At 44.1% G+C, this 27,051-nt stretch overlaps 1 protein-coding gene across 2 annotated transcripts in view; it reads left to right on the plus strand.

Moving 5' to 3' along the window:
• Positions 1–27,051, plus strand: part of LOC126471458 (uncharacterized) — a 1,143,134-nt gene that overhangs the window by 972,757 nt on the left and 143,326 nt on the right. For both annotated transcript variants that reach the window (XM_050099649.1, XM_050099650.1), the window contains exon 6: positions 19,770–19,917. In XM_050099649.1, coding sequence (XP_049955606.1) covers positions 19,770–19,917 — 148 coding nt within the window. The remainder of the gene's footprint in view (positions 1–19,769; positions 19,918–27,051) is intronic.

A 27,051-nucleotide genomic window follows, 5' to 3' on the forward strand; every position in this document is an offset into this window, starting at 1 on the left:
TCGCATTCCGTCGTCCAGAGAAACGGAACACCTGTACTGCGTAAGCGATGAAACGGAGCTGAAAGGGAAGAGGCATTGCGCACATTCACTCACACCTTGCGATCCTAAATCGTTTAATGTTCTTGCGACCTCATCACGCAATGCGTGGGGAACATTGTGCGCTCTGAAAAATTTCGGTTGCGCGTTTACTTTCAGTTCCAAGTGTGCTTCATAGTTCTTAGCGCAACCTACGCCCGGTGCAAAAATGTCTGCAAAGTCTTCACATAGCCGAGAAACACTGTCTGATTCACTGATAGGACCTTATTTACAATAGACATGTTAAACAATTGAAATAAATCTAAACCAAACAAGTTCACTGCAGTCGAAGAACGAGGAACGTAAAATGACACAAGTTTTGTTTGTCCCCTATATGTTGCAAGAAGAGTGCACTGTCCGAACACAGGAATGTTCTGTCCTGAATATGTACTGAGCTGAACATTTGCGGCACGCAACGGAGGTTTGCCCAGTTGTTTGTACGTGTCATGAGTGAGCAATGAAACTGCAGCTCCGGTATCGAGCTGGAATGGTATGACCTTGCCATTAAAGTCCAAATCTACAAAAAGTTTATTGTCCTGCTGACGACAAGAGCGACTGTTTTGTGCAATTTGAACAGACACTGGTACAGAACCACTTGTTAATTGACGTGATTTCCGGCGACGTCGACGCACACGTTTTGTGGGACGAACACAGTCACTGTTAGAGAAAGTGGCACTGGACGAAGTGGAATTAACTACATGAATGTCCATGGGCGAAGGTTCACGAGCCTTCATGTCCTTGGTTCGATTCCGGCGCGAAGCAAAGGGCCTGGAATGATTAAGAGTGTCTGATCTGAGCTTTTTCTGGCAAACACTTTGAACATGTCCTTTCTTATTACAGAAAAAGCAAGTAGCTTGGCGGGACGGGCAATTGTCACGCGAATGTCTAGTTGCACACCGCGGGCATGATTTCAGCACTGCATTTGCTCGCTTTCGCGGGACACGTGGTTGTGCGGACGTGCGCGAAGGCTGTTTACAGTTCCTTGCAGCGCGCCCGGCGGGCCGGTTAATGCGACACACAGCTGGCGAAGTTTCAAATGATTCCTGAGCAAAGTCAAGTGTGTCTTGTCTATCCAATATGTCTATCACTTGTTGAAGGGAGGGATTAACTAGTTTCAAAATCTGCTCCCGTATGCGAACATCAGAAACGTTCTGTGCAATTGCATCACGCACCATTGTATCTGAATAAGAAAGGCCACAGTCACATTCAAACGCACAATCCCTAGTAAGGCCTTGCAAAGTTGCAACCCACTCCCGATTAGTTTGACCGGCCGTACGTTTTGTACGAAAGAACGTATACCTTTTTGCAACTACATTAACTGTTTCTTTGAAATAGGCGTCCAATGCCGACAAAATTTCTTCGTAGGACAGAGTTGCTACGTCGCGTCGGGGAAACAATTTCACTATCACACGGTACGTTTGCACCCCTACACACGACAATAAATGAGGCTGCCGCTCGTTACCTGGAATTCTGTAGGCGGCGAGATGAAATGCAAACTGGCGGGACCATTCCGTCCAAGTCTCGTGGGTTTGGTCAAACTGGCGAAACTGCGGTGCAACTGCATGTTGTGGCTGCGGTAGCGGTGAAGCGGCGGCTGCCGCATCGGTTTGAATCGCACGTTGACCCTGGACGAGCTGTCCAAGGGCATCCAATAACGCCTGCGTCTGCTGATTCTGCAAGCGATAAAATTCGGACAGTACATCTGGAGATTGTGGCGAAGCCATGACACAAATAAATCAGAGCAAAGCAAGTAGAAAGAACACGATCCCATCCTCGTCGCCAATCTGTTGTGAATACAGCATTCCGGATGAGACATTTCATACGATAACTATCAAACTATCACTTGCTATGTAAGGCTAATGGCGCCTTGCTAGGTCGTAGCCATGGACTTAGCTGCAGGCTATTCTAACTGTCTCTCGGCAAATGAGAGAAAGGCTTCGTAAGTGTAGTCGCTAGCAAAGTCGTCGTACAACTGGGGCGAGTGCTATATCGTATCTCGAGACCTGCCTTGTGGTGGCGCTCGGTCTGCGATCACACAGTGGCGACACGCGGGTCCGACATGTACTAAATGGACCGCGGCCGATTTAAGCTACCACCTAACAAGTGTGGTGTCTGGCGGTGACACCACATTAATCACTTAAATCTGTAACCTAGGTAATATGTTCCCGAAGTTTCGTTACCCTACGTTATTTATATTTTGGTGTTGCGATGAGATTTGTCGAAGAATTCTAACAAGGGAACCTCCCCATCGCACCCCCCTCAGATTTAGTTATAGTTGGCACAGTGGCTAGGCCTTGATAAACTGGACACAGATCAATTGAGAAAACAGGAAGAAGTTGTGTGGAACTGTGAAAAAATAAGCAAAATATACAAACTGAGTAGTCCATGGGCCACATAGGCAACATCATGGAGGCCGTGAGCTCAGAAGCGCCGTGGTCCTGTGGTAGCGTGAGCAGAACGAGAGGTCCTTGGTTCAAGTCTTCCCTCGAGTGAAAATTTTACTTTCTTTATTTTTGCATAGTTATTATCTGTCCGTTCGTTCATTGACGTCTCTGTTCACTGTGATAAGTTTAGTGTCTGTGTTTTGCGACCGCATCGCAAAAACGTGCGATTAGTAGACGAAAGGACGTGCCTCTCCAATGGGAACCGAAAACAATTGATCGCAAGGTCATAGGTCAACCGATTCCTCCACAGGAAAACACGTCTGATATATTCTATACGACACTGGTGACGGCATGTGCGTCACATGACAGGAATATGTTGTCGACCCACCTAACTTGTACACTTGGCGAATGGGTAAAAAGATTCTTCTACCTTGCCCGATTTAGGTTTTCTTGTGCATGTGATAATCACTCCCAAAAAAGTGATGAAAACATAAGAGTTTGCCACATAAACTGAAAATAAAAAATTAAACTTTTCACTCGATGGAAGATTTGAACCAAGGACCTTTCGTTCCGCAGCTGCTCACGTTACCACGAGACCAAGGCGCTCCTGTGTTTCTAGTTTCCTTGATGTGGCCTATCTTCCCATGAACTACTCAGTTTGTATACTTTGCTTATTTTTTCACAGTTCCACACAACTTCTTCCTGTTTTCTCAGTTGATCTGTGTTCAGTTGTTTAAGGCCTATCCACAGTGCCAACTTATAACTAAATCTGAGGGGGGTGCGATGGGGAGGTTCCCTTGTAAGGAATAGTTGTTCACCAACAAATAATGTCATTTCCAAAGCCTCTGTTCTTGAGTACTGTGCACTCGTCGGGACCGTTGTCAGGTGGCAATAACGAACGAGAGAGAAACGCTTAACCAAGAACTTTGCGCGTCGTCACTGGTTTGTGCCACAGAAATGCTCATCGACATCCAGTGGGAGTCGCTGCAGTAAACACAATGGACATCACTCTATGGTTTTAATTTAAAATTCGTAGAACGTACGTTCCCCGACGAAGCAAGAGACACATTACTTCCACATACACGAAACAGGGACAAGGTGAAATTATGCTTGCATACTATACAGTATACTCACTCTTACATGTTGGACGATGGCCTAAAGAGTACAGATGCAGCTTTAGGTTTCCAAAACAAACGTAAAGATATCACAGGTAAACGGCAGGTATTCATGTAGTGAACTTTCGAATACAATAGTAAACTTTGTTAACAAACTTTAATATCCTGTGTTAGTACTATTGCGTTTGTAATGGGCTCCAGTTCAAAAATGGTTCAAATGCCTCTGAGCACTATGGGACTCAACTGCTGAGGTCATTAGTCCCCTAGAACTAGTTAAACCTAACTAACCTAAGGACATCACAAACATCCATGCCCGAGGCAGGATTCGGACCTGCGACCGTAGCGGTCTTGCGGTTCCAGACTGCAGCGCCTTTAACCGCACGGCCACTTCGGCCGGCCCTGGCTCCAGTCTTATATATATAAAACACACAAATCTTACTCATCTTAGTGTCAAACACGGGTTTCACACATTGTCGTTACAAACTATTCTGACACTCCCATGACCACGATTTTAGTTCCGTTGGAGATATTGAGTAATGTATTCGTATTCCTAAAATAGTAGTTTGTGCTGCTCGTGGAAATTGTTCTCCCACATTCAGAAAAGTATATCACTATGAATTTACTAAACTATGTATTTCCATTATGTTTATCACGTAAATAAGAAGAATTCCGTCTTTTGCAAGTGAATGTTTATTCTGGTTATATCCAAACGTATTTCGCCTATACATGCTTATCAACGTCAGAGGTCTATAATATAAAGCCAATTATTTGATTACATGTATTATACAATAAATTACTTAGCATCCATTACCATTTCACTTTGAACCCACAAGGATCATCGTCCTAGATTTGTGACTGCAATTAATTATTTAACTGAGAATATAGCGCTTCGGTTCAATATAACTTCACAGGTGCGTTATAGATATCACCCTTCTTCTGCTGCTGCGAAGTTCATAGATTTATCGACTTGCTGAAATAATTTTCAGGGCAGTAAACGACAGAGAAGCTTATAACGACTTCTCAATTAAACATCAGTAGTCAGCAAATCGGCGGCTAAACGTTGGTCACTTCTCGTTACTCTCTGCCCACTGGTTCAAAACGTGAGCCAAGTCACAACTAGGGGGCATACGTACTGTCTGTAGCCTCTTTGTTCAAGGTTTTAGTGTTAGAAAACCGGCAATAATAATGATTTGAGGTCTTCTCAATACTGTTATGTGACTGAATGCTTATAAACTACAAGAGATTCACTTCTCTCCCCAGAAGTTCATAAAACCTGTGCAGATCTTACCGACGATAACGATCTTGATCCTAGAAAAAGCGACAGTTGGCATGATACAGACCACATTCGTTTTAACCATCTCACTTCTATATTTTGTGCAGATTTCTATATTTTTATACTTGTTTGGACATTATCATCGCCTGCAGGCAGATGAACATGTTGTGAAAAGGGTACAATGCTACATACATCGAACATAATATGTACGTGCCTAGTTCCTGAGTCACGTCTGGCGTCAAAAATTGTAAATAATCACACTTTTTTCGGTATTCACAATTTAATCATTACTGTTAGTACGCCACGTATCAAGTACCTCGGTGTAACGTCTAAAGGCAGTTAACTAGATGAGTTACTGGTTCGGACTCCTCTTTAAAGTATTTTTTTAATTATATTTCAGCAATTATAGGAAAATAATAAGTATGAATTTCTCACTATCATTCGAAAAAGTAATAACAAATACCCCTCTTTAAAAATTGAAATCGGCTTTTACGATATACTTTCTTTTTAAGGTAGCCTTTAGAATAGAGTTTATGTGATGAAAAATCTGTCACATTTAACTATAGTCGAAGACAAGTTGGTCTTTATCCTGGCTGTTACAGACAAATTTGGTTCTGGAATCATAAGTCTCGCATTTTCAGCCATGCGTGTTTTTAGTGTAGAATCGATAATCGGCAGCTCAGTTCTAAACGCTATGTAAATGATACCACAAATATGGTACGTTCCTTTAAAAGCTTCTATAAGCTATTATTTATACATAGAATTTGATCAGGACAGTGATCTATTCGTAATATGCAAATTAATTTACTTCTTTCCTATTCGACGAAATGAGAATGAGCGAAACGGAACAATGAATTGTGCTGTTGTGATCACTGGACACTGTGAAGCTGAATGCAGTGTGGTGGTGTTGCATGCAAGTAACGCTGTAAGGCAAATACATGAGCGGAGCAGAGACGAATAGTGAATCATTCTAGCGGCGATGCGTGTCGCAAATGGGGGGATCAATTGACATGAGGGGCTTAGACAAACAACGGATTGTAATGGCAAGGCGCTTGGGAGTGAGCGTCAAGGAAACGGTGAAACTGGTCGGCTGTCCTCATGCTACTACTGTAAGCATCCATGGAAAGTGACAAAGGACGTGAAACCACCAGTAGGTGACGAGATGCTGGACATAGAGGCGGGGAGGCTTCTCCGCACTGAAAAAAAAAAGAAAAAAAAAGCGATGGTCGGCGGTGTGTGGCAGAGTTCACGACGAAGTGCAGTTCTGGTGCAGGCACATGAGTACATCATTCAGCGCACATTTTTGAACACGGGGCTCCACAACTGACGACACCTACGTGTTCCCATGTTGATTCAACGATATCGTCAACGTGGATTGCAGTGGGTACGGGATCATCGAGATTGGATCGTGGCTCAATGGAAACTTGTCGCTTGGTCGGATGAACCATGTTTCCTGTGACACGAGGTGGATTGGTAGTGTCCAGATAGCCGCCGTCCATACGAAAGGCTATTCGAAACACGCACTGCGCAACGGATGCAGGCGGGTGGCGAGCGGTATAAGGGGGGCAGTCGCCTGGTCTTCCATGGGAGCTGTGCCACCATGGCAGCTGTGGACTACGTTAACACAACTGCGGGCCGCCTGCAGCCCTTTGTGCTTGATGTCTTCTCCGATGTCGATGGAATCTTCCAACAGGATATCTGTCCGTCTCGCAAGACCAGAATAGTGCTACTCTGGTTTGAGAAGCACGATAGTTAACCCATGCTCATGTGTTGGCCACCAGATTCGCCTGAGCTTAACCCGATAAACCACACCTATCGGCTACCAGCTTCGTGCCCACAAAGAGCCGATTTGTAATTTGCAAGAATTGCGTGCCTTTACGTAGATGTCTGCTACCACATACCCTCGGAAACATACCGAGGACTTATCGAATCCTTCAGATCAACAGACGATGCACGAATATGATGGAGGAAAACACAAACGGCTTTTGTAAACAATATTCTGTGTTTCGAGCACAAATTACTGTAACAAAAGCTCTCCAGCTTTCAGGCATCTTGAAATCTATATAACTGTTTTGCAATAGTAAACTGACTGTAGTTTATATTTTTTAGAAAAATGTCCAATTTCGATAATTGGTGGTTACCAGTTTGGTGACTCCCTGCGAAAGAAATGCGGTACGAAATTACAGCTAATGTTGTGCATTTTATGTACGAAAGACTGGAGCCCATTACAAACGCAATAGTACTAACACAGGATATTAACTTTGTTAACAAAGATGACCATTGTCCACGAAAGTTGATTAAGTGAATACGTTTCGTTTTCATACTCTGTCACGCATACGACTTTAAATGATAGCCTTGAACATTGAGACTACATGCCTCGAGTACGAACTATTCCGTGCCTCAGATGGTGAGGGATCACATATGTGACGAATGTCATTGTTGTGACTTGGCAAGACAGCCAAGCCACTAGGAGGTGAAGCCGAAAGTCACGCGTTAAGCTCACGCAGGCTGGCGTGAGGTCTGGAACAGGTGAAGTAAGTTATAGTAGCAAAGAACGTACGTAGCTGCGGGAATACTTAACTTTAATCCATAATTGGTGAACATCGGTCTGACGGTACATGCATCACAAAATAAATAGCAATTGATAATGGCGCCTTGCTAGGTCGTAGCAAATGACGTAGCTGAAGGCTATGCTAACTATCGTCTCGGCAAATGAGAGCGTAATTTGTCAGTGAACCATCGCTAGCAAAGTCGGCTGTACAACTGGGGCGAGTGCTAGGACGTCTCTAGACCTGCCGTGTGGCGGCGCTCGGTCTGCAATCACTGATAGTGGCGACACGCGGGTCCGACGTATACTACCGGACCGCGGCCGATTTAAAGGCTACCACCTAGCAAGTGTGGTGTCTGGCGGTGACACCACAGTCATAATCGCTGCTTTTTGTTATGATGATATTATGCTACTCTGTAATAATTTTAATGAGCAGCATTATTTGTAGATCACATATCGAAGGTCCATTTTTTCCCTCATCAGCCTCTACACTGGTACTCTGAATAGCAAACAATGTGCAGTAGAGAGTGTTAAAGAAGAAGATAATCCAATTCCACCTTCCGATATATGCACAGTACGCGTAGGAATTATAGACATGAGCTGCCGATGACTTGCCTCGCTCAGGCTACTACGGCAGCTGATGACCGCTACTTACGGATTTCAGCTCGGAGGAACGCTGAGACGAATGCCACCATGCTGAATAATGATTTTCGTGCAGCCACAGGACGTCGTGTTTCGACTCAAACTGTACGAAATAGGCTGCAATATGTGCACGTTCTTTCCCGAAGTCCATGGCGGTGTCTAACTTTGACACCTAGACACCAAGCAGCGCGGTACAGATGGACTCGTCAGAATTGGCATCGAGTTCTATTCACAGATGAGGCTCGCATATGCCTTCAACCAGAGGACGTTTGATCAGCTCGAACGTCTTAGACGCACTGTCCAGCGTGCGCATCAGTATGGTGGCTCCCTCATGTTTTGGAGTGGCATTATGTGAGGCCTACGTACGCCACTGGTAGTCACTGAAGGCAATCAAACGGCTATACGATACAGAGATGACATCCTCCGACGTATAGTGCAACCCTATATGCAGGATTTCGGAGAGGGCTTCGTCTTAATGGACAACAATTCTCGCGCTCCTCGTGTACATCTTGTGAATGCTTCACTTCATGATAACGAAATAGATAGATTAGAATGGCCAGCATCTTTTCCAGACAAGAACGCTATTGAAAATGCCTCGGATACACTGAAAAGGGCTGTTTTTGGACGAGATGACCCACCAGAGAGTCTGAGAGATCTACCCCGAATCACCATTGAGAAGTGGGACAACCTGGACCAATAGCGCCTTCATGATCTAGTGGACAGTAGGCCACTATGAATACAGGCATGCATCAATACAAGAGAATATGTTTGCAGCCTGGAATGTCACTGAATGGAGTATGGTTATCTTCAGTGGTGAGTACCACTCCGAACTGAGCCCTGGTGACTGGCGAAGACGTGTCTGGAGACGCCTATGACAGTAGTCGGATACCAACTGTAATTTTTCCTCCTATCTATGTAACTATGTAGTTATGTAGTTCTCAATTCGCTCGAGCAATCAATCATTCATAATAGGAAACACAGTCATAACTCAGTCACTCAAAATGATTCAGAAATTTTACTTGTTAGAATGAAATCAGGCGATGATTCTTCTTCTCTGCAGGCTCGTGCTTTGCGGCAGTCTGTTAATCTCTACAAATAAAATGCCCCGTATTTTTGGGAGCGTTGTATAATCAGTCGGGAAACCTCAGATCAAGCGAATATTTGGCTTTGATGAAGTTTAACCTTCCGAAGAAGTAATGGAGCTCTTGGATTATTAAATGCAAGTTCGTATCCAGTCTTTCGGAAGTTCCCTTCTGATTAACAACTACGCAATATATTGATGAATATCATTAATTCTCAAATGTCAAATAATGTAAATTGTTACACACCTTTTGTATGAAGGAGCAATATATATATATATATATATATATATATATATATATATATATATATATATATATCCCTTTTAATCGTACAATTTCGTATCAGTTATCTTTTGTCATAAATCTCAATATTCAGATTACAATTCTTCAAACAATGCTAAGGCCAATCGGCACGAAGACAATCTCGGAAGCTTTTTTCTAACAACCACCAGAGAGAGTACTAGAAAGAATAATTATGCGCTCATGGCATAGCTATTGTATGAAACTACTTTGCGCATGGATTCTGCGAGTATGAAGATAGAAAATTAGTAAACGTCATTCAAGGGTAGAATTGTATCAGAATAATTGATCGAATATAAAGAGATATTACAATTGGAGGTCATGGGTTTCGAGCTATTCAAGAAAAACGCGATTGAAGGTCACTTTTTTACGTTTTTATTGAAAAATGAACTAAGGCCTCTAGCGCAAACGCATCCCAGTACAAAATTTAACTGCATTAAATTTCCTAAAAGAAGAACCTAACCATTTTTTTCTGCAGAGTTAATAGTTTGCGCACAGCGAGCGAGAGAATACGAAAACGTAGCGTATGGTATTTGAAGGCACTGCGGGTTGCATAAAAGACAGTGTTAGGGGCTTCTGAATTACCCTGTATAGTCAATAGTAGCGGTGCTATCACTGTTCCTAAGTACATGAAAGTACCTACCATGTCCAGAAAATGTAGGTTAATTATAGTAGGTGGAGGAGTGTCGGGTCCTTTCACTGAAGTGATATGGCAGGTATCGGGTAGCACATAGGTGATATGATAGAGAAATCAAAGGAACAATGTCAGCCTATACGAATTAGTTCTAATAACTCTTTGGTTTTCAACTTAAGGCATCATCACTGAGCAGCTTCCCACCAACTTCAATATACAAACAGACGACCGCAATGCAGTGTCAATGTGTCACGTTATGCAGGCCATGCAACGCATTCATTAAACCAAATTCCTGCAATATCGTCCTCCGAAGTCAGAAGGATGTCCACTACATTGCTCGTGGCTCTCCCATCACTACTTCGAGTTGTGATGTGGCCTCCCCATCATTACTGACATACTGATCTTTATTTAACAACAAGCCTTTGAATCTAATCACATGCCTGGGCTGACGTTTCATAAGTACGTACTCATATTTTGTTTACTAAGAAAAACCGCGAAACGTCATCAAAGCCTTTCTTCAAATCAAGAAACACAGTATTAACTTACCTGGCTATTTTATAAGCACATAGGAAGTGACATCACGTGCAGGAATATACCGTGTTAGTTGTTCTGGATTCTTTAAAATGTATCAAAGGTGATAGCTACGTCAAATGGCAAGAGCATGCAGAAATATAAGCCAAAAGTCATACTGGTTATAAGAATTTGATAAGTAGCCTCATCTAAGGACAGTTATTAGTCAGATAAGTCACGTTTGAAAAATATTCACAGGTTTGGAAAACTTTTTGCGGGGATGTGGGGTGTGGTGGGGGAAATACGGTATTATCAGTTTGTGATTGGACACTGATAGTTGGTATGAAATCGCCACATAATCAAAGAAAACCACTAAATTTCTGCATAACCGTTAATGGCGTGGACCAGTTACTGGATTCCATTGATTCTTCGACGCCTTGTTTTTGTAATCTATGTAATTCTTGTGCAACTGTTATTTGCAGGACAATGAGGAAAGCCGGGCGACTGAGTCCTGTGTTAACGTAATACGTGCTTCTAGTTTGTTGGCAGAGCCTATGAAAGAGAAAAAATTGGTTTGAAAATGCTGAAAACAAACGACAGAGCTCTTAAAAAGGAAGTGTGTCCTAAGCGGTGTCGATTTCGTTCTGAATCGAGAAACAAAAAAGAGTAAATATATTCCATCCAGAAAAAATTTTATCGACTGCGTTGTCGAATACAAAGAAATAAATCGTTCTCTTCGCGTAAGAGATATTTCTAGCCTTGTATGAGAATCTGTCGGCAGCATTGGTAACAGGGCATCGGTGTGTAGATGCAAGCAATATCATATGCAAGTTTATAAATGCCCAGCTGTCCCTCTATTATGAATAACATACTCAAGTCTATTTTCGAGAACAATCCGCACAAGACGATATCTTGCACCAAAGACGTCATGATTACCCATATGAGCTCACAGATTCTAGCAAAACCTGATTACGAAATGACTTGGCACCTAGGTGCTCTGTGATGAGACGTGTTTTGCTATTGACACTGATTTGATATTCAACCATCTGCACCAAAACAATGTTGTTCGGACATGGAGGAGATACAGAGAGACAGGAACTGTCGGTGACATGCCTCGCTCAGGCCACCCAAGGTCTACTATCGCAGTGGATGATCGCTACCTACGGATTATGGCTCGGAGGAACCCTGACAGTAACGCCACCATGTTGAATAATGCTTTTCGTGCAGCCACAGAACGTCGTGTTACGACTCAGACTGTGCGAAAAAGGCTGCATGATGCGCAACTTCATGGCGGGGTTCATCTTTGCAACCTCGACACCATGCAGCGAGGTACAGATGGGACCATCATCATGCCGAATGGACCGCTCAGGATTGGCATCACGTTCTCTTCACCGATGAGTGTCGCATATGCCTTCAATCAGACAATCGTCGGAGACGGGGCGTCCATGGCGGGGTTCATCTTTGCAACCTCGACACCATGCAGCGAGGTACAGATGGGACCATCATCATGCCGAATGGACCGCTTAGGATTGGCATCACGTTCTCTTCACCGATGAGTGTCGCATATGCCTTCAATCAGACAATCGTCGGAGACGTGTTTGGAGACTACCCGGTCAGGATGAATGTCTTAGACATACTGTCCAGCGAGTGCAGCTAGGTGGAGATTCCCTGCTGTTTTGGGGTGGCATTATGTGGGGCCGACGTATGCTGCTGGTGGTCATGGAAGGCGCCGTAACGGCTGTATGCCACCCTCCGACCGATAGTGCAACCATATCGGCAGTCAATTGGCGAGGCATTCGTCTTCTTGGACTACAATTCACGACCCCATCGTGCACATCTTGCGAATGACTTCCTTCAGGATAATGACATCGCTTCACTAGAGTGGCCAGCATGTTCTCCATACATGAACCCTATCAAACATGCCTGGGATGGATTGAAAAGGGCTGTTTGTGGATGACGTGACCCATCAACCTCTCTGAGTGATCTATGCAGAACCGCCATTGAGGAGTGGGACAATCTGGACCAACAGTGCCTTGCTGAACTTGTGGATAATATGCCATGACGAATACAGGCATGCATCAATGCAAGAGGACGTGCTACTGGGTATTAGAGGTACCGCTGTGTACAGCAACCTGGACCACCACCTCTGCATGTCTCACTGTATGGTGGTACAGCATGCAATGTGTGGTTTTCATGAGCAATACAAAGGGCGGAAGTGATGTTTATGTTGATCTCCATTCCCATTTTCTGTACAGGTTCCGGAACTCTCGAAACCGAGGTCAAGCAAAACTTTTATTGATGTGTGTAATTTTACGACAGCAAAATATCAAATGTATGTACCGCCCAGCGGTTAAGACTAAATCCCTTTTAGGGACAGTAAAAGCAGACTCCGGAAATCTGGAGTGTATTACATACTATTCGCACAAATGAAGAAACGTGCACGGAACACAAACTGCACATCGACGTCCAGAGCCCAAAAAATCTGCTATTGCTGAGCATTGCCTTGAAACCAATCTCAAAATGAAAAACGGACATACACAAATTCTGCAGAACACATACTATTATTGAGACGGTGTATACGAGGAGTCTATCGAAATCCGCCTACGTGAGAACCACATCATCAAGGACAGTGGGATTCAACTTTAATCAAGCATGGACTCTAGCACTGAAAATTCTCCAAACGCAGCGGAAACGTAACACCGAACACTGCGAAGGCTTAGTGCAGATTGAGGAGTGCCACTCGATTCCCCAGCGCGAGTTACCCCCCCCCCCCCCCCCCAATCGAAGCAGGCACATTTCACGGTTCATATACGGGGTCAGAGGAGGGGGAAGACGACCGGTATGTAGATCGTACCGACTGTTCCAGGATGTCATCAGCAGAAGTAGCCTGATGATGATGGCAATTTACACCGTCGAAAATTCGATCTACACCGATCAATCTATCCGGTTGCTTGCCCGAAAGACGCTCAAAGCGAAATGCAATCAGTTTACAAAGGAGACTACTTATACAATATTCGTGTGACCAACCCTAGGATATTGCTCAAGTGCCTGTGACCCATATCAAATAGGAATAACAGGGGATATCGAACGTATCCACAGAAGGGCAGCACGAATAGTCAAACGTCAGTTGGACCCGTAGGAGAGCGACACTGAGATGCTGACAAACCTAAACTGGGAGACTGTTGAGGGTAGACGCAAACTATCTTTGGAAAGCCGCATTAGGTGAGGAATCTAGAAATACTAGGGCTATTCGTAAAGTAAGTCCCGATTGGTCGCGAAATGGAAACCACTGTGAAAATCAAAAATGTTTTATTTGCAGCAGTTAGCTACACCTTCCGGCTACTTCTCTACATAGTCGCCGCTCCGACTTAGACATTTATCGTAGTGTTGTGCCAACTTTCCAATACTCTCGTCCTAGAAGACAGCCGCCGTCTGTGCTTCCCGCCAATACTCTAGACTGGTCTGCAGCTCGTTGACTGTGCCAAAATGTTGTCTTCACAGCCAGCGGTTCATGTGAGTAGAGGTGAAACCCAGGGGCAGCCAGTTACAGGCTGTACTGTGGGTGATCACACACTTCCCATCGAAAACGCTGCAGGAGCATCTTCGGCCGAGAATTGTCTCGAAGAAGGAACCGCATGACAGTTGTGTTATCTGGACTGCATGACATCAAGCGAAATCTCTCACTAAGCACTCATACTTGGCGGTAGACGCCATTTCCTAGACATCTTTACGTGCTCATTGTGCACTCAGAACTGAAAAGAGCGACATGACGTGGTCAACGGACATACTTGGGACAGTGCCCAACACAGCTTCATCATTTTCCACAGTGGTTTACATTTCGCGACCGATAAGAACTTATTTTTCGAGTAGCCATCGTATACTACAACCTACTAATATTCCTCTCGAAGGTAAAACTAGAGACTAAATACAGCGCGCACAAATGCATGCAAGTAGTCATTGTTCCTGCGCTCCAAATACGAATGGAAAAGGAAAAATCCCTAATAGATGGTACAGTGGTAAGTGCCATCGGCCATGCATCTCACAGTGGTTTTCAGAGTACAGATATACACAGACGAGCCAAAGAAACTGGTACACCTGCCTAATATCCGGTAGGGCACCCGCGAGCACGCAGAAGTGGCGCAACACGACGTGGCATGGGCTCGACTAATGTCTGAAATAGTGCTGGAGGGAACTGACACCATGAATCCTGCAGTGCTGTCCATAAATCCATAAGAGTACGAGGGGGAGGAGATCTCTTCTGAAGAGCACGTTGCAAGGCTCACAGACATGCTCATTAATGTTCATGTCTGGGGGGTTTGGTGGCCAGCGGAAGCGTTTAAACTCAGAAGAGTGTTCCTGGAGTCGCTCTGTAGCAATTCTGGCCGTGTGGGGTCTCTCATTGTCACGCTGGAATTACCCAAGTCCGTCGAATTCACAATGGACATGAATGGATGCATGTGATCAGACAGGATACTTACGTACGTTTCACCTGTCAGAGTCGTATCTAGGCGTATCAGGGTTCCCATATCACTCCAAGTGCACACGCCCCACACCATTACAGAGCTTCGACTAGCTTGAACAGTCTCCTGCTGATATGCATGGTTCACGGATTCATGAGGTTGTCTCCATACCCGTACAAGTCCATCCACTCGACGCAATTTGAAACGAGACTAGTCAGACCAGGTAACATGTATCCAGTCATCAAAAGTCCATTGTCGATGTTGACGGATCCAGGAGAGGCGTAAAGCCTTGTGTCGTGCAGTCATCAATGGTACACGAGTGGGCCTTCGACTCCGAAAGCCCGTATCGATTATGTTTCTTTGAATAGTTTACACGCTGACACTTTTTGATGGCCCAGCATTGAAATCTGCAGTAATTTGCGAAAGGGGTGCATTTCTGAGACATTGAACGATTCTCAGTCGTCGTTGGTCCCGTTCATGCAGGAGCTATTTCCGGCCGCAGTGATTCGGAGATCTGATATTGTACCGGATTCCTGATATTCACGGTACACTCGTGAAACGGTCGTACGGGAAATTCCCCACTTCATCGCTACCTCGGAGATGCTGCGTCCCATCGCTAGTTGGCTATAACAGCTCGTTCAAACTCACTTAAATGATGATAACCTGACGTTGTAGCAGCAGTCACCGATCTAACAAATGCGCCAGACAGTTGTTGTCTTATGTAGGCGTTGTTGACTGCAACGCCGTATTCTGTCTGTTTGCATATCTCTGTATTTGAATACGCATGCCTATACCAGTTTCTTTGGCGCTTCAGTGTAGATGTTGATGTAGATTGGGACACTACGAAGGCAGATAATCATTTTTCCCTCGGTCAGTATGCGAATGGAAAAGGGCAGGAAATCGCTAATTCTGGCACTAAGTATCGTCCGCCACACACTGTAGAGTGACTTGCGGAGTTGGAGCGCTGCTTCTCGTCTGTCGTCCCGGAGCTTCCGAAGCGTCGGGCCAAGATCAACTCTCGAGCGCCGCCAGAGCCCACGCACTCTTAGCACCGTCCAGCGAGCGCTACAAATTACGCGGCGCTCCGTAGACTTTCTCGGAGACATTTGAAGGCTGAAAATGACAAACGTTCAAAGTGCCACATCTCTCATTTGTCAGGAGAATCAAAAAATGATGTGTCTCTTCTTGTACATAACTAACCCGTCTGAAAAAACTGAGAAGGTATTCTCATACCGCAAAAAATAATGAGACAAATTAAAAAATAAATAATTTATTAAGGACGTAAATGCTATACCTCGAACTGACTGGTTCTAAATGCCGATAAGAAAGTTTCGTTTCAAGTTCCATTAATACAGAGGCACTACGTTTCATTTGTGATAATTCAAGTACAGAAGTACAGCAGTAATGTTTTAACCAGCATAAGTGTAAGCAACAAAAATCTTTGCTCACATCTTTTAAATTTTTTACAATATAATAACAAAGTAAAATTCGAGAGAAAGTCTCCCAACATTGACTTCTGTTTCTAACACAACGCCACTCTTAAGATCAAACGTTGCGAAGTTTACTATAGATCTGCTTGTGCTGTTGGGGAAGAAATGGCAACATCGTCAACAGGTGTTTCTGTTTCGCAACTGATAAACCTGGCTGGGCTTTTAAATGAAGTACGGCACGGCACACATCATCCATCGTCTTTTCTCTTTTGAACACATTAGCATGTTCCCATTCTTCTGTTTTTGAATAACAATTTTCAATAACTGTTTCAGATAGATGAGTATGATACACGTTCATCATACTTCATTTGGAGACCTTACACGTCAGCGTCGGCCACAGTGTTTCAGAAACTTCTTTAAAATCAAAGAAGTCAGTTTTATGCATTGGAATTACATGTAATGCGTTCATAGTTTTAGATGACTCAGCAAACTCGTGTAAATGTTGCGGAACAGAGCCGTCGCTTAATTTTCTATGCAACTCTTATTATAGAAAAATTTGTCACAGCTAAAAAATTGTGCAACTGATCAAAAACTGGTGTTTATCTCTTCAAACCATCCCAGGCTAAATAGAGGAGATCCTGACACATGACACTTGGAACATACAACACCTCCGTCTCGCTAGAGTAACGTGCTCTGGTATGTGGTTGTAACAGATAAGTCGTGAGCATTGTCATTGGAAATGAACGTTAGGTATTTCTCTGTACAGCACTGTCCTTACCCTTGGTCATGGCCTCGTTTAGAAATGGCACTCTGCTGATGAAAATCGCAGGCAAATCCGTAAGTACTTCTCAGTAAATAACATATAATTATTGTTCCAACGGATGCCTTCTATTAGGTGCGGTAAATCTCACCATAACACATTCACCATTACACACGATGTATTGCACAACATGGCAGTTTATGTTTATCAGTAAAGTACACTCGAAAATGATAACGATATCGAACTAAGATTATTACAAAAAATTGTTCATTTGCGCTACCGCACTCCGATCCGGTCCAAGTCTGTGTCAAATTATTAATTTGATTCGTAACTTCTGACGCGACCTGTGCGACCGTTCACTGTGGCCACTATCACACAACGTCTTAAAAATGCAATGACTAATACATTTTGCAGTCTTTTGAAGGACGGCCATACATGCACAACCGTTCACTATGACAGTCGCCACGAGACTTTTATAAAACAACAAAAAATGGCTCTGAGCACTATGCGACTTAACTTCTGAGGTCATCAGTCGCCTAGAACTTAGAACTAATTAAACCTAACTAACCTAAGGACATCACACACATCCATGCCCGAGGCAGGATTCGAACCTGCGACCGTAGCAGTCGCACGGTTCCGGACTGCGCGCCTAGAACCGCGAGACCACCGCGGCCGGCTATGAAACAACATTTCGTAACAATCTGCTAGAGCTATAACCGATGCGAGTGCCCACCTTGGCAGTCCCCAACCAACTTCTCTGCCTATTCAAGATATCTTCTGGCTGGAGAGTTTTAACCAGTCACAGCAAAAGGAATTTCGCGTCACCAACATAATTGGTCGAGCCTCGGTCGACCAGTAGGAAAAGAGAACGCTGTTTCGAGGAGAAACCTTCTACAGCTGATACTCATTAAATACTATAACGTTCATCTTCAGAATGAATAAAAGTCAGTCTCCTGTTTGTAGAGCAGCGGTGGCGGAGGGGAGGAATCTAGAAAGATAGTTATCGATGTAGTTCATGAGACTAAAGTGAAGCTGTTCCTCTGAGTAGATAAAATATTTCATCTGTAGTATACAACTCGAGAACACAAAAGCACACAAGCTACGCAGCACACCTACACAGTATTGAATGAAGATAGTTATCGTATATATGATTACAGTGTTACCAAACTGATTTTCTTTGACGTCTATGTTCTACCGAGAAAAATACATGGGGCAAGATTTTGTTAGCGACATTTTTGTATGGAATAAATCGTGCTGTGACGTACGAGTGCAGGAATGTTGCTTCAGCCTGAATACACTGATGAGCCAAAACATTACGACCAACTGCTTAATAATTTGTATGCCCGTCTTTGAAACGAAATACATCTCTGATTCTAAACACCAGGGATCCGACAGTTTCTTGGTAGGTTTGTTCAGATATGTGACATTATATTTCTACGCATTGGTCTTGTGATTCGTGTAAATAACCGGCCGCTGATTTGCGTACGCGGTGATAGCACCCGATAGCGGCCCATATGGGTTCCACACGATTTACATCAGGTGAATTTGGTCGCCGAGACATCAACGTGGGTGCACTATAATGCTCCTCAAACCACTGTAACACGGTTATGGCTCCAAGACACTGACAGTTATACTGCTGAAAGATGACATCGCAGTCGGGGAAGATATCATGCGTGCATGGATGCAGGTGGTTCGCAGCTGTCAGAATGTCTTCGATTACTACCACAGGTCCTATGCAAGCGCAGGAGAATGTCTTCCATAGCATAATACTGCTCTCATAGTCCTGCGATCCCGACGCGCTTCACGTTTCGAGCCGTCGTTCACCTCGATGACGGCGTTTGTGGAGACGAACATCGACCTAGTGTAGCAAAAATGTGATCCATCCGAAGAGCGGATACGTTTCAAATGATCGACGGTCGAATTCCGGTGGTCTCGTACCCACTGCAATCGTAATTGACGATGTCATTGGGTCAACATGTGAACAGGTAGGGGTGGTCTGCTGCGGAGCTCCATGTCCAACAACGAACGATGAACGCTCCGAAACACTTGCGTGTGCACCAGCACTGTGCTCTTTCGGCAGAGATGCCACAGCTCACCAACTTTCCTACTTCGCAGAACAGACACGCCTCCGAACGCCACGTTCTTTGAAGACTCGTGGACGTCCGACCATTTAGCGCCTAGTGGTAGGCACTGCCCTGCCTCATTCCGTAGATGCTCACAACAGTAGCACGTGAAGATTCGACCAGCTTCGCCGTTTCCGAGATACTCGTTCACAGGCCCTGCATAACAATAATCTGCCCTTTGTCAAAGTCGCTTATCTCAATGAATTTACCCATTTACAGCTTATATCTTCACTAGGGTGATGTCCCGTCCGTGTCTGCTCCGCTTACGTCCTTTTTTTACCGCCTCATGTGCTCACACCACCACCAAGCGGCAGTCAATATCGCGGTGGGCAGTCGTGATGATGTTTTGGATTATCTGTGTGTGTTTTTGTAAGTTTCTGTTTCTAACACTATTCAGAGAACGTTAGAGTGGAAGGCAATGTGGTGTGTGCAGGCGGAGCGCCGGGACGGTGCCGGACCTGGGCGTTCAGCTTGACGTGTTCGACGAGCAGCGAGAGAGCGACGAGGCGCAGGCCCTGCAGGGGCCGCACGGGGTCGACCTCAACTCCCACCTCGACGTCTTCTACGCCATACTTAGACAGGTAATGTCTCGCAAGCTGTTTGCACCGAAGTTTAAAAGCGAATTGATATTATCTATCCGTTTTCCGGATGTGGTATAGTAGTTACTGTCTACGCAGATATGCACTCAACAAAAGCGCGTCGAGTCGTTGGGCGGGGCGTCTGGCATCATCGCAACAAGTTTGCCTAAACCTGTCCGATCTCCGCGCGCCAGCCGGCCGTACACAGCTGTGACTCCAGTAATGTTGTGATGTGCGAACACTGTCGTTCGAGGTAATCGACAGATCACAAACAAACACCTCACTACTCAACTGGACGTCTTTGTTGGTGCCGCTGACACACTCGTCCACCAACTGGGGTACTCAAAGGTGTATGACATCACGGGGTCACGGGTTCGATTCCCGGCCGGGTTGGGTATTTTCTCTGCCAAGTGATTGTGTGTTTGTGTTGACCACATCATTTCATCATCCTCATCATCATCATCATTCGTGACAGTGGCTCGACTGGACTGTGGAAAAAATTTGATTGTATAAAAACTGGGACTTTGTACGGACGCTAATGACCGCGCGGTTGAGCTCCCCATAAACCAAACATCATCACAGGTGTATGCACGCTGGGTTCCTCGCTACCTAACCGAAGACCATAAAGAGTAACGAAGTGTCATCTGTGCGGAATTGCTTGCGCGTTACGAGGCTGATCGTGACAATTTTTTTCGAACACAGTCACGGGTGATGAAACATTAGTTCATCACTTCGAACCGGAAACAAAACGTCAATCGACGGAGTGGCGCTATACCACTTACCCTCTGAAGAAAAAGATCAAAGCCTCACTCTCAGCCGTTAATGGCGACGGCCTTCTGGCACTCTGAAGGCGTTATTCTGTTGGATGTGCTCTCTCATGGTGTGACAGTCAACTCGGAATTGTATTTTGCTAGCCTCAGGAAATTGGAGAAACGACTTTAGCGTGTTCGTCGCAGCAAAACTGCAAATAAACTTCTCTTCCTCCGTGACAACGCAAGGCCTCACACAAGTCTGACTCGCAGAATTTCCTCATCCGCCCTACAACCAGGATCTTGCACCTTCCGACTTCCATCTGTTTAGCGTGATGAAGAATGCACGCTGGGGGAAGCAGTTCGCAGATCATGGGGAGGTTGTTGATGCAGCAAGTCGACCAATAGACTAGCAGCATGCGTAACGCCATCGCATTGAACGGAGATTATGTTGGCAAATAGGGTTTTGTAGCTTGAAGAGTGGTGAATGTTATAGAGTATTGGAAGTAAATAAATGAATAAAACCAACCTGCTTTCAGAAAAAAAATTGTGTTGCATTACTTATTGAACGCCCCTGGTATTTTCATCCAACCTCTTTAATAGTACCTGATAGAATTCAACTACGCGTTTCAAAAAACAATGCTCTTATTATCAAGTTTTTGCCATCAAAGGAGCTTATAAAGAGGCTGCTGTTAGAAGCTTAGTACAGAGGCACTCAATGCGCCAGTGAGTAGGCAGGATAGAGAGACAGAATTGAAAATTATTAAGAAAATAACTGTTAAAAGTGGTTACAACACAGATATCATTAACAAATTACTGCGAAATAATAATAATAATAATAATAATAATAATAATAAAAGAAACAAGGAAGAAAGTAAAGAAAAACTGGGTTTCTCACTATGCTGTGTTACGGAGGTCTCACAGAAGATAGTGAACATTATTAAGCCCAACGGCTTCGAAGCAGCGAGTATATAAAATACAATACACGTCCTATGAAGCAATATTTGTTAAAAATTTTCGAACAAATACAAAGAACACAAAGACACTCAGACTGCGGAATTTCGACAAGTCAACAGTAGCCAGTCAACTATATGAGGCAGGTATACGGTTCAGAAGAAAGCTTGGAAATCCTACACATGGAAAAGAAAGGAATAAAACTCAGCCGGCCGCGGTGGTCTAGCGGATCTAGGCGCTCAGTCCGGAACCGCGCGACTGCTGCGGTCGCAGGTTCGAATCCTGCCTCGGACATGGATATGTGTGATGTCCTTAGGTTAGTTAGGTTTAAGTAGTTCTAAGTTCTGGGGGACTGATGACCACCGATGTTAAGTCCCATAGTGCTCAGAGCCATTTGAACCAATAAAACTCAATTTCCTAGAAGAATTATAAATAGCCATTGACGAGAAGAAATTCAACAACATTCTTTCTGTCCAAATGAACAACAAGTGACCGAGATTTTTAACAGACTTTTAGATTTATTTCATTCCAGCTAAATAGTTGTAAGAATTTAACAGTCTGCGGAAGTAATAGTTTGGACAGAAGTTCGGACAAATAAAGTCTTTGGAATATGAACACAAGCTGCACATACAGATTGGCACCTAAGGTGTAACAGCTCACAAATACCTCCGGACACCAGTAGAAGCGTCAAGTGGACACTTTCGGTAACCACAGCTGAAAAAGAGAACACGGCTGGTTACGCGACTGCGATGTGTGAAATGGACGACTTTTATGTAATACGAGGACCCATAGTCCGACGTGTTTTTTTATTTAATGAACTCCACAAATTGATGTTGAGAGCATTGTCTCTAGAAACGTGTAATTCAATGTATCGAGTGCTATTACGGTGGTTCAATGCAAATAATTACTACCGTATAGAAGAAACTTTTACGTGCTGCACAACGTCTTTCCTTTGGCAGAGCTATAGAGAAATAAAACTCTTGACTCTATTTCTTCTGGAACGGTTCCTGGGGTGTTTGGTCGCACAACGCCATGGGCGAACTCAGTGGAGTTTTGAAGAAAGGAGCTCAGTGGAGTGGCAAGTATTACCTTCAATATGTCTTTGAGGCAAGTTGGAGTGGGCAGACAAGCGGAAAAGCGCTCCCTTCAGAGGCAGGTTACCGGGTTCGACTCCCGCTCAAACGCAAAATTTAATTTTGCCACAACTGATCAACGCAGCCAACAGTCTGTCAAGCGTAGAAATATTTCGTGTTAATAAGTTAATTTACGGTCAGTCGTATATCTACATAATTTGGAGTTCGATGGATGCATTTCTTTAAAAGAAATTACTTGACAGTTAGTTACAATATTTTAAACTGAATTGGAGAATTCATTCTACAAGGTACCCAACCCATAAGTCAAAATTATACAGAAGGTATAGGACCCAAAAATGAATACTTTGGTATAAGGAAATGAACATTTCTATTGGAATAGAGTCTTGAATGAGTGATGCTTGTGAAGCACGTGTTTGTAAACTGCCTATACTTACTTCGTAACAACAACTGTCTGCCGCATCGACTTTGAATAGTAATACACAGTCAAGTGTATGTGTCCAAGGTGCTAATTCCCGTTTGCATCATGCCAATAATGATTGTCAAAGAAGGAACATTACTCTTTACAAGATTGTTCGCACAGTACAATTTGATAGAAAATTGTCTCATCTGGGACACTTTCAGCTGTACTTATAGATTTTGGTGTTTTATTACACGACCTTCAGCCCTCGAAATACAGTGAATATACTTATAACTGTAGGTACTTTTAAAACTGATCATAAATTACATAAATTACACATGACTATTTACAGTGTTCCACTTATTTCGCCTAAGCAAGCTAACATCCGAAATTTGTGTGTCTTGATTGCTCTTACCTCTTAATAATCTGTGTCGTAGGCTGTCAGATTTAAGTGCAATATTAATAAATATAATGTAGTATAGACACTGTCCATCGCTCCTTTCTTTTTTTAGGGTTTTAACACATTGTTAGTCACACGTACATACGAAAACTGAAATTGGGTTTGGGTTAATGATATTATTATATGATCAGTTTTTAGAGTAACTGTAGACACCATGATATTGCATTTTGTACAATCATGACAAAGGTGTTTTACTGTATTCAGGGGTCTAAATATGGTGTAATGAAACACCGAAATCTGTGCAAAAATAAGACTGCTACATAAAAGCTGAATATACGGAGACATGCCCGTGATGTCCACACTGGTAAGAACACAGTGTTGATGAGTGGCAGTTCCACAAACAACGTGTGCAGGCAGTGATTTCAAATGTATTTGTTCTGTCAATGGATTTTCCAGAAGGTCTGAACCTCCTACAGTTTGTATTGTTCACGGATGATAACTCTCTCAATTGTGATAGTTGGATAAGCACCGCAATAGCCATGTCTGGAGTGACAACAATCCACGCTCGTCACGGATCGCGGGAAAAGTTTCTCTACTAACTTGTGGAGTGGAATTGTACAAGGTCAACTAATAAGACCTTGTACGCTACAATCATGTTAGAACAGTATATATTCGTTTCGAGATATGCTGCACAGTTGTTGGAGACTGTACGGTTTCTTACCAGCAAGGGGACGTTGCACTGTTTCATTTCAATATTAATATCTGTGAGCAGCGCAGCACCGGGTACTTTCATGGTTCGATTGAAAAACGATGTCCTGTCCCGCGGCTAGCGCGATTGCCGGGTCTCACTCCTGTGTGATTACATGAAGTATTTGGTAAATTAAAGCGCCGTAGAAACTGAAGAAGAGGTTTGTAGTGACCCAGCCGCCTGTCACAGAGCGCAACAGAAAATAAGGATATTTGAGAGACTGTGACAAAATTTTACGCTCCGCTGCAATACGTACATGAAGACTCTCAGCCGTCACTTTGAACAATTTCTATGAGCTTACGTAGTTTATATAATTGTGCTACGTTAATAAAAAATAAATATTCATTTCCGACCATTAGTTCCTTATTTTCAAATATTCAGTATAGTATCCTCTCTCATTTGTATAAATTGTCACCTAAGGGTTTGGGACACCCTATATACGCTGTCACAACGTTTTCTACAAAGAACAATCCGAGTGAATCCAACTCGGGGTAAATGTAAAACAGTGTGCTGTCCGTAGGCGATTAGGACTCCAATGAGATGTGTACATGCAAGCAGGCGGCGCCACCTTCTCACTGATCGGAAACGACAGTGTTACCTCAAGCTCAGTCATTCCACCCCTAAACATTAAACTTTATAGTTTATACTAGATCATGCAAGCGGCTGTTGGTGCATGTATTTGATCAACTACATTGTGTTTGCTATTATAAACTTCTGTGAAGTAAAAATCAGCGGTAAAACTATGCTTATAGTTGTCAATAGCGTTGCACGGGGCAGTAGTAGTTCCCGACGCCTCTGTCAGTTGTCAAACGTCGTCTGAGCGCAACGTGTTTTACAGCCTGACCCACATTCTTGCAGCCACAACACGATAAATGTCCTTTACTTTTGAGTCGTTACGATGTAGCAAACTTTAATACTCACAGGCTGCGCGTGTACACTCATGTTCAGAAAGAAAACATAACACGTTGAGCGACTAGAGGTAGGTCGTTCATATTCACAGGACATGTACATTAGTATGTTCTGCAGAAATTAGTAACATTTGAGCCATGTCGGCCATCGGGTTGAAGGTAATGCGCCTGCGGCTCTCGTTGTCGCTATAAACAGAAGGTGCGACTTGAGCAGACGTGCAGGATGCCTCGCGAACCGTACCATCAAATCAGTGAGTTTGAAAGAGGGCGCGTTATTGGCATCAGAGAATGTGATCCATCCGTCCGGGAAATTGCTGCTCGTGTGGGACGAAGTGTTTCGGCAGTGCAACGAGTGTATGCAGAATGGTTCACGGAAGGCCGTAGAACACTACGAGGTGGCTCAGGTCGCACCACCCACGCCACCCCCCGAGAAGATCGACACCTCACACCTCATACGACTGGCATTGTGGCACACATCTGCGTCTTCCTCGGCTCTGGCGCAACAGTGGAACAGTTTCACACATCGTATACTACCAGGGGTGACAGTCCATCACCGTTTATTACGGCATGGGTTACCTGCGCGTCGTGCACTTCTCCACATATCTTTGGCAAATGTGCAGAAACAAACTAGGCGGCAATGGTGTTGGAACGGCGTCAGTGGGGACAAAAACGGCGTCAGATACTGTTTTCGAACGAATCCAAGTTCTGTTTGTTTGAAAATGATGGCCGCATTTTGGCTCGCCGCAGACAGAGGTAGTGGCATCACAGTGACTGCGTTCGCACCAGACATGCAGCGCTAATTCAAGGCCTTGTGGTGTCGCGTGCTGTTTGATACAACGCCAAATATCAGTTGATGAGTGTCCAGTGCACCGTGACCAGTGTGACCTAGGAGAATGACGTCCTGCGACCCGCAGCCGTACCCTTTCTGCACAACACCCGTGACGCCATTTTTCAGCAAGACAATGCAAGACCACACGTTGCTGCACGAACACGTGCCTTCGTGGTGTCACACGTTGTCAGTCTTTTGCCCGGGCCCGCCTATTTATCAGACTTGTCGCCAATCAAAAATGTGTGGGGTATGGTGAAACGACAGGTGCGGCGCTGTGATCCAGTGCCAAACACCAATTTAGCCGGCCGTGGCGGCCGAGCGGTTCTAGGCGCTACAGTCTGGAACCGCGCGACCGCTACGGTCGCAGGTTCGAATCCAGCCTCGGGCATGGATGTGTGTGGTGTACTTAGGTTAGTTAGGTTTAAGTAGTTCTAAGTTCTAGGGGACTGATGACCTCAGGAGTTAAGTCCCATAGTGCTCAGAGCCATTTGAACCATTTGCAAATTTTCGCGGACAGTGACCTGTGGCCTACGGAAGGGTGCCAAGAATATTACATTATAAGAGGACTGTAATGTAATACGGAAGGAAAGAACTTAGCACAAGTCACTATGGGCACAGAGCGATTCAAAAAACACTCCTGATTACAAAGGACGAAGACAAGATGAAAAGTCGAAGGATGAATTGGAAGAGCAGCAGTCTCAGTTGCTTGGGAAAAAAGGTAACAAAAAGTGCAAAGAGGCTTATTCAGAATGTATGAAACACATAAAAAATGGGAAATGATAGTCGTAGGAATAATTTACTTGGCGCACAGGAAGATTACACATTTTTTTGACGAAGTAAGAAGTAAAACTGTTACCTTGTGAGATTCAGATGGGAATCTCTGTTAAGCGCAGAAGAACAGGCATTAGCTAGAAGGAATTCGATGGGTCAGAGCTTTCCCGAAGCACGTATCGCAGAGCATGAGGAAGAGGTCAATATGGAAAAAATAGACGATCTAGTAATTTGATTTGTGCCAAGATATGTTAGGAAGAGCAAAGAAAGCCTACAGAGTTGTGGGC

This window comes from Schistocerca serialis, chromosome 3 (assembly GCF_023864345.2).
Source record: "Schistocerca serialis cubense isolate TAMUIC-IGC-003099 chromosome 3, iqSchSeri2.2, whole genome shotgun sequence".
Lineage (NCBI taxonomy): Eukaryota > Metazoa > Arthropoda > Insecta > Orthoptera > Acrididae > Schistocerca > Schistocerca serialis.